The following is an 8,911-nucleotide window of genomic DNA, read 5'->3' on the forward strand; positions in this document are numbered from 1 at the left end:
AACTTGAACACTGAGCTTCCTGGCAGCCAAGGCAAAAGGAGAAATGGCAGTTTAGTAGATGAAAGGAAGTTCGCTGGGTGCCAGACAGAAAGCCAGTGTTTAGGGAAGGGAAACTACTTTTCCAGTGCAAGGACTATGGGATTAGGTCTTCATTTCCACCCTGTGGCACCTGGGGCTTCTCTGGGACCCAGTCAGTGGTACATTACAAAGAGAGTGGTTAAGAACTGGGCCCCAGTGAGCGGGTTCCTGTGACTCAGAAGCTGGTCAACATGGCAGGGGTGTCAGGCAGTCCACCTTTTCACTCCTGTGTTTCCCCATCTCACAGTAATAAAGACGGTGCCCATCTATGAGCGCCAATCATGTCCCAGGAGCTGAGCTAGTCACTTGGCGCACATTTTAGTTTTGAGAGCATGTTCAAGTTTAAGAAACTGAGGCCCAGAAAAACAGTGACTTTGGGCCATGGAGACACGCAGCTCAGATGCATCAGAACAGAGATTTCCATCTCCATCCTCCGACCCAAGGCCGTGCCTTCCTCTACTCCATGCTCCTCCCCTCGAGCTGGTATAATCTGCCTGGCTGCTGACAGAGAGCCATGCCTTAGAGGCCCCCCCCCCCAGCCCCAGAGCAGGGCTTGTTTGGAGAATCAGCCTTCCTGACTTCAGTCCAGGCTGTGTCTGTCGTGGTACCTCACCGTCCCCTCCTGTGCTTGCCTGCAACCCTCACACCTCCCGCCCCCAGCCCCAGCTGGCCTCACCTTGGCCCACCTCCTTTTCTGGAAAGCAGGGGGAAATTTCCTGGCTTTGCTGGGGAAGTTCTGGCGCCACTCGATCACCCGAGTTGGAATGAATGATTTATTTTTTCTTTCCTAGCGCATTGTAAATCCCAGTGGAAGACTAAACATGCCCTGGTGGTGTTTATTCCTGCAGATGAGGCCCAGTTGGGGAGGTGGGACTTGTGTGAGCCTGAAGGAAAAAGGCTTTCTGGAAGGCGATGGGTCCAATCTTCCTTCTCTCTCCAGGCCTCTTGGGCGGGTGGGAGGGACTGAGCCTCTGGGCTCTCCCTGAGGTGGTCTCCAGGGCCACCATCTGTCCTTCCCCCCAGCAGCCTCTGTTCCCAGGGCAGCAACAGGGGAGACTGGGTGCCTTGGGCAAAGCACAGGCCTTCCAAGCCATGGGTTCTGCGTCCGTCAATGGAGGAGAATAGACCTGGCTGGCCCCCACCCCTGCCAGGGTTGCAGGGAACCCAGACTGCAAGGCTTGTAGAAAATATAGAGTGGTGGCCCGGGGCCTGGACCCCAGAACCAAACTGCCCATGCTGGAGCTCTGCTCTGACACCCTCGGCAAGATACTCAGCCTCTCTGTGCCTCAGTTCCCTGCTTTGTCAAATGGCAGTAGTCCTACAGGTCTGCTCTCACTTATCTGCGATTCCAAAGTCCAAAAAACACTTTGAAAAACAAAACTACCATTTGCAACGCATTTGGTGGCAAAATGGAACCTGAACGGAAATGAGCTTGTCTATGGCCATGGTTTACCCCCTTTAGGTGCCCCTTGGGAAATATGAATGGGAGAGATTGTGGGGGGGTGACACATAGCTCCCAGCCCTTCCAGAAATCTGAACGTTTCTCAGTGCCAGAGACCACTGGCCCCAAAAGCCACCTGATAGCGTGGTGGCAAGGATGGAGAGCATTGACAGATGGGAAGGGCATAGTGTCCGCCTGGTGCAGAGCAGATGTTTGCTGGCATCGTTGCAAGAGTTTATTATTACTGTCACCATTACTAACTTCACTAATGCCTAGTAAGGGCCCAGTAAATGGCAGCTGTTCCTGTTGTCACCAGTGTTAATGTTCATATTAGCAAGGGCTGTGGGAACCAGGATTTACGTGTGGAGTTAAGATTCCTCTGGCTGTTTCCTCATTTGATCATTATCTAGCCCCCATTTAGTGGGAAAAGGACAGGTCTGGGATTCAGGGCCCTGTGTTGTTGGGGGGGGGCGGGGCGGGGCGGGGCTCTGCTGCTATTTGCTGTGTGACCTTGGACATGTTACCCAGCCTCTCTGAGCCTCAGGTGACCTCTTGGGCCATTCCCAGCTCTGACACTCTGGGATTCTGACTTGTTCTCTCCAGGCAGTGAAGGGTGGGAGGTCAGTGAGGAAGGAGGTGAACTTGTAACTGTTTCCCAGGATGTGCTGGGAGCTGGGTTTGGTGCACTCACGCAGGCTGCACCACTGACCTGCACGTGTGAGACCGCTGAGGCTCTGAAAGGTTATATCAGGGGCTTGTGCAGAAGGTCTGAGGGCTGAGAGCGTGGAGGGAAGGGGCTCGCAGGGTCTGGGTGGGAGCTGGGGGTTGGGGGTGGTGACCTTGGCTGGACTGGACTGCTGTGTGCTCCCCAGAGAGGGTGACCAGCCAGGAGAACTGTGATTCCCTCTCTCCTCCTTCCCTCTCCCACCTAAGAAGCCCAAAGTAGCCAAATAGCCATGCGCATAGCACTGAGCGCACACGTGGTAAAACGTGTTCCTTGAGGACAGTGCACTCTGTGAGACATCTGAGATGTCTGTTTCCCTGTGATGGAAGCTTCCTGATCCACTAGCTTGGGTTTCTACTGCCATAGGGAGGCAGCTGGAGCCGGGACAGGGGGAGGCAATGGTGATCTTTCTCTTCCCTTTTGGGAAGGGGGGAAGAAGGCGTCCAGGCTGTCCTTCCAGAAAAGAATGTGGAGAGCAATGGGTGGAGACTCTCAAGCACCTGCGTGCCTGGCTCCCATACCTGACTCAGGCCCCACCCTCAGAGAGCCTATGGGGTGGGGCCGGGAGCACACGACCTGGTCCTTCTGCTGAAATCTGGGGTAGCTGGTTATGTAGATGGCAGCCGGACTCTCAGAAAAGACTGGGATGGTCACTAAAAGTAAACATGCCACCCCCTCCACATTCACCAGGGCAAAGGGTCCTCATTTCTTGCCAGGATTCCAGGATGAAGCCTCAAAGCATTGGCAACACCTGCTGTGGGAAACCGGGGAGGGGACAGGAAGGTGTGGGTCCCTTACATTGCATGGGGGCACCTCATTGTAAGAGGCAATTTGACACATTAGAGCATGGAGAGAGGGCTGAACACCATCCCAAAGAGCCATCAAAGGAGCCTGGAGACTTACCCTGGGGAGGAGGGGGTAAAGGGAGACGTGGTTGAGTCTCAAATATCTGAATGATGTTTGTCCTGGGAGAGAACAAATTGATTTGTTTTCTGTGGTCCCAGCTGGGACTTGGGAGGGAGAGGGAGGATAAAAACTAATGGGTAGAAGTCATTTAGGCTCAACTTAAAATGAATTGCTTGTATCAAGAGCCTCCCCAACCTGCAATGTGCTATTTTGTGTGGTACTGAGGTCCCCATCACAGGGAGCATTTAAGCAGAGCCTGGAAAAGTATGGGGAGGATTCTTACATTTGGATGATATGTTGGACTCAAAGGTGTCTTCTAATTCTACCTCTCTGAGAAAAGTCACACTACAAGGTGACATAAAAACACAGCATGGGGTTGGGCGGGGAGAGAGTCATGCCAGAGGATGGCAGGATCTCAGGACAGGTGGAGATGGTGGGTGGCTTGCTATGATTAGAATCTCAGGGTTCCAGAGCTGCATATGGCAGGTTATGGTCATATCTCATCTGCTTGCTGGCTGTCTAATCTTGGGAAGTTGTTCTCATTGTCTGAGCCTTGGTTTTCTCTTCTGGGAAGTGGGGAGGATGGTATTGGGCAGGACCAGGGCTGGCTTCCTGGGTGTGTACCCTGAGCAGCCACACAGTGTCCCACACGTAGAAGGGTCCCGCGCTTGGTTTGATGTCTTGAAATTCGTAATCACTTTGAAATAAGGAGTCCTGCATTTTCATTTTGCACTGGGCTGTAAATTATGTGGCCATTCCTGGGCAAGACTCTTTATTACATGTGAAATTACCCCAGATCTGGCCAGATCTGGCTGCAGGCTCAGCTGGATCCAGGTTTCTAAAGGCTGCCACCAAGACTGTCCCTCTCCATCCTCGGCCCTGCTCTCCTCCGTTGGCTTCCTCCTCAGGCCAGCTATCCCCAGTGGCTCTTGGGGTGGCCACCGACAGCTCAGGCCCTCATCCCACCAGATTAGCAGATAGAGGGCCCATGTGTGTGACCTCGGGTCACATGCCCATCCCTAGACCTCTTGCTGTGGTCAGGGTGTGGAAGGCACTAAGTGGCAGCCTGGGTCTTTGCCCATGACAGCAAGGGGGCAGGGCTTCCCAGCCACATGGAGGGATTGAGGGGTGCTTACTGCTAAGCAAGGGAACTGCTGTTTCAAGAAGGGAGAGTAGCTGTGAGGCAGGCAGAAACCACAGAGAGGCTGCCGCAGGGATGAAGCGAGATGGTGAGTGTCTTCTCACTCTCCCTCCCTGCTCCTCTTGTCTCGGGAATGGCCTGGTTGCCAGGGTAACTTCCCTGGGCTCCTGACACCGCCTCTTGGGCATTTGCTTCAGCTCCAAGCTGAACCAGCCCCTGCAGCCATGGTCCCTGTGGCCCAGTTGTGTCCCTCAGCCCCATTCTGGGCTGGAGGATGGATGTGGTGTTTCCATGGAAACCACCCAGCCTCAGTGGAAACCACCCAGCTTCCGTGACCTTCTCATTTCTGGGGCCTGAAACAGGGAAGTCTGTGCTGCTGCGGCAACCATGCTGGGTATAAATAGAGCCCAGGTCGGTGGGGGAGGGTGGGTGGAAGGATGTGGGGAGATGGCTGTCTATGTACGTGCCTCTGGGGAGCCCCTCCTTTCCACGCCTCAGGGATCATCTGCTCACCTGGGAGTCGAGGTGGAGCAGAGACAGTCGGGGCAAAAAGACTGAGATTCTGCAGGCAGACAGCCCCCACTGTGTGACACGGGCAAACCACTGAACTTCTCTGGGCCCTCCTTAAAACTGCTCTGACCTGCTGCAAGGTACAGCCATGTGGTTCAAATGCCGATAGAACTTAATGGGTAAAAACTTGGGTTCCGGAATCAGACAAGCCTGGGTCCAAACCCCAGCTCTTCACATGTTGGCTGTGAGTCCTTGGGCAAGTTAATTAACCTCTCTGGGCCTGGTTTTCTGCATCTCCGTAATGAGGGAACGAGGTCAGTACCTGGGCCATAGGTCTGCTCAGCGGATTCAAGTGAAATACTTCATTAAAAGTCCTTAGCGGGCTTCCCTGGTGGCGCAGTGGTTGAGAGTCCGCCTGACGATGCAGGGGACACGGGTTCGTGCCCCGGTCCGGGAAGATCCCACATGCCGCAGAGCGGCTGGGCCCGTGAGCCATGGCCGCTGGGCCTGCGCGTCCGGAGCCTGTGCTCCGCAACAGGAGAGGCCACAACAATGAGAGGCCCGCGTATCGCAAACACACACACACACACACACACACACACACACACACACACACAAAAGTCCTTAGCATGGTGCTGGTAATAATAAGCATTTGATCAAAGTTAGCTGCTGCTGTTGTGATTAGTTACTGACAGGCAAGCTTTGCAAATTGTAGAGCTCCTTGTGAGTGATACCAAAGAAGTATTGACGCTTCGCTAAGAGTTTTATGGAAAGGGAGAGGGGCAGAGAGCAGTTCCAGAGGGTGGGGCTGCCTGGGGGTGGGGCTGGTCTCGCAGGGTTGGTGAAGGGAGTGGGGCATGGAGCCAGGCCCACAGCTCGAAGGTTGAAGGTCGGTCTGGAGGATGTGGGTTCTCTGAGCGCTGCATTCGTGAGGAGCTGGCGGAAGCCCCATTCACGGGCTTCTGAGACAGGCTCTGAAAGCCCCAGCCTGGAGGCACCTGTCCCATCCCAATTCCTCTTTCTCAGCAGCAGAGGACCAGGTGCGGGGCTGTCCCCTCGGTGCCCGTACCCCTCTTGGGCACCTCGCCTCAGGGTTCTGCAAGGACAGCAGGTGACCATGACCAGCCTTTCCCTGCTGGGGCACCCGGGGAGGCCCCTGGGCAAAGTCGGCAGGTGGGGCCCGGCCTCTGGGCCGAGGGAAGCATGTCCGCAGCTCTTAGGCTGGTTTCGGGTTTGCCTCCCTTGCACAGCTGACTTGCTCCTGAAAAGCTGCCGTGGTGAGATCCTCTCTTCAGAGCCCCAGTGAGAGGCCTTGGGGACCGAAGCCCTTTGATCCCTGCACCCCTCGCCTGCCTTCACTGTAAATGACTGTTTTCTCTGTGGGGTTAGTGAAAAGCAGGTGCTTCTCTCTTCCTCCATGGGGGGCCCTGGAGTCCCAGCACAGGCGGGATGCGAACTTTGTGGGGCCCTGGTGTGGGGCAGGTGGCGGGGTTACGCACGCGTCCCTTAACCGTGCTCGCCACACACTTACTCTGGCCAGGCTGGGTCAGACCCAGTCCCTGCCCCCGCAGAGCTGATGTTCCAGTGGGGGAGAGAGACCATAAATCCTGGAAACAGAGGAGCAGGTAATGATGAGACTATGAAGAAAAATATATCATGCTTCCCCTTGTAGGATAAGGAGGGTCTTGGAGAAGATAGAGAAGGGCTGACATTTTCTGGGTGGTCCAGGTAGGCCTTTCTGAGGAGGTGCCATTTGAGTAGAGCTCTAAAGAAAGTGGAAGAGTGAGCTACATTCATATTTGGGGAAAGGGGATCCTAGGCAGAGGGGACAGCAAGTGCAAAGGCCCTGAGGCAGGAGTATGCCTCGCACAAAGACAGCAAGACCTGTGTAACTGAAATAGAGGGAGGACGAGCAGAGGAAACAAGGTCTGGAAAGAGCAGGGCCAAATGGTGTAGGGCCTTGTGGGCTGTTGAGAAGACGGTGGTGTTTCTCCAGACTGTGGTGAGAGGCCCCTGGATGGTTTTTAGCAGTGACGTGGACAGATTCCCATCTAAAGGGTCATGTGCTGCTGAGTGCTGAGGAGACGGTCAGGTGGGAGTTTTTGACCCTGACCACGCTGGGCTCAGCGTGGTGACCGGGGGAGGAGGTACCCGGGAAGTACCAGGAAAATGGAAATTGGTTGCAATGGGTGACGAAACGCTTTTGGGCTGTGAGCGTGTCCCCAGTGTCTGGGGGGAGTGGGGGAGAGGCAGCTTAAGCACACGTGACCAGAGATGGGGTGCGGGTTCAGGGAATCTGACCTCGGTCTTCACTCTCCCCTCTGCAGCTGAAGCAGGAGATGGGCAGCATTGTGACCAAGCTCATTCAGAACTACACGGATGGTCACGAGGACAGCCTTCAGGAGGCCTGGGACTACGTGCAGGCTCAGGTGAGGGGACATGGGAGCCTGGCCTCGTCTGTGTGTCTGTGTGTCTGTGGCTGGTCGTCTGTGGGCCTGGGTGTGCCTGACAGACAGAAGATGTTAGCGGTTTGAGTGTCAGTGTGTATCTGTTGGGGGCAGGGCTCCTGAGCAGCCCCTCTTCCTGCCACCCCCAGCAGTTCCTCGCCCAGGGGCCCCGGGCCCTGGAGGCTGCTCCAGGGCACACAGTTCTCCCCAAGTGGCCAGAAGCAGGGGTAGCCCTCGACCCTCTCCTCTCAAGCCGGCCCGGGGTGTGCTGGCAGCTCCCCCTGGAGGTTAAGAAACTGGGTGCCAGAGCTGAGATGCCGATGCGGGTCTGAGTGGAGGCTGCCTTTGGGGAGGAGCCGTGGGAACCTTCAGGGGTGAAAGGGATGTTCTATTCACATCTTGATCCAGGTGGTGGTTATGCCAATATGGGTGGAAAAGTTCATCAAGCTGAATTCGTACACTTTGGTGTGTGTGTGTATTCCACCTCAATTAAAGCGAAAGAGAGAGACTGGCTGACTGACTGATGGACTGACTGACTGACTGACCGACAAAATAACAGACTGACTGGTTGATAGAATGCCTGACTGACTAACAGAATGACTGATTGGCCGACTGACCAACAAGCAGACTGACTGACAGAATGACTGACTGATTGTCTAAATGAATGAATGACAGACTGATGGATGAAACGACCGACGACTGACTGACTGACTGATTGACTGGGTTCCCAGCCTGCCTCAATGATGAACCAATCAGCACACACACAAAGCGCCCTCAGTGATGGGATCCCAGCTGCCCCCCTTTGGTAGTCCCAGATGTTGTGTGCCCTTGGCCAGGAGCCGCCCTCTCCAGGCTGCAGCCTCCCCCTGTGTCACAAGAGGGCCCTGCACACAACGATCACTTAGGACCTGCCGGCTGCCTTTAGGGAGACCTGTGGGATGTGAGGGCCAGGGACAGGACAGCACGAGAAAGCCTGACACCAGGAGAGCGTGGAGACTAGAGATGGGTCTCCGTCCTGGCAACGTGGGCATGTCCATCATCTGAGCTGTGAAGAAGGGAGGGTGACACTTTCTGGCCTGCGTGCTTCACAGAGTTTTGGTGACACAGGGGGCCTGTGTCATCTGGAGGGCTCCAGGAGCACAGGAAGACTTTTTTCATGCCACCTTTGGTTTGATCCGCAGTGGCTGAGACCCTTTGCTAAGATTGGAGGGAGCGGGGATGTCCCAGGATGAACAAGTGTCACCCTTCAAGGAGCCTGGGGGCAGAGGCGGGTCCCTGGGGAGGTGATGAGCACCCCATCATGGGAGGTGGTGGCCTGACTTGGGGATTCCTGCAGTATGCAGGGCCTCTAGGTGACTTGATGTCTGTCAGATGCTGCTTGGGATGGTGGTAAGAAAACAGATGGTGAGTCAGGCTCCCAGGGCTGAAATACAAAACTCAGCTACTTCCTGGCCAGGCCTTCTCTGAGCCTCAGTTTCCTCATGTATAAAATGGGACTGTTGACCCATGCTCACGTGAGATGAGTTTATAAAGCCCGAGGCACTCATTATGTGGCATGTGGGTGGTGATGTTTTTTTTTTTTTTTTTTGGTACGCGGGCCTCTCACTGTTGCGGCCTCTCCCGTTGCGGCCTCTCCCGTTGCGGGGCACAGGCTCCGGGCGCGC

The 8,911-nt window shown here is 55.3% G+C and overlaps 1 protein-coding gene across 1 annotated transcript in view; it reads left to right on the plus strand.

Annotated features, from left to right (window-relative positions):
* The window catches only part of CD82 (CD82 molecule), a 39,118-nt gene that overhangs the window by 26,765 nt on the left and 3,442 nt on the right, over positions 1-8,911 (plus strand). Inside the window, exon 5 of the mRNA XM_028501476.2 lies at positions 7,128-7,229. Coding sequence (XP_028357277.2) covers positions 7,128-7,229 — 102 coding nt within the window. The remainder of the gene's footprint in view (positions 1-7,127; positions 7,230-8,911) is intronic.

Source organism: Physeter macrocephalus, chromosome 16, assembly GCF_002837175.3.
Source record: "Physeter macrocephalus isolate SW-GA chromosome 16, ASM283717v5, whole genome shotgun sequence".
Classification (NCBI taxonomy): Eukaryota; Metazoa; Chordata; class Mammalia; order Artiodactyla; family Physeteridae; genus Physeter; species Physeter macrocephalus.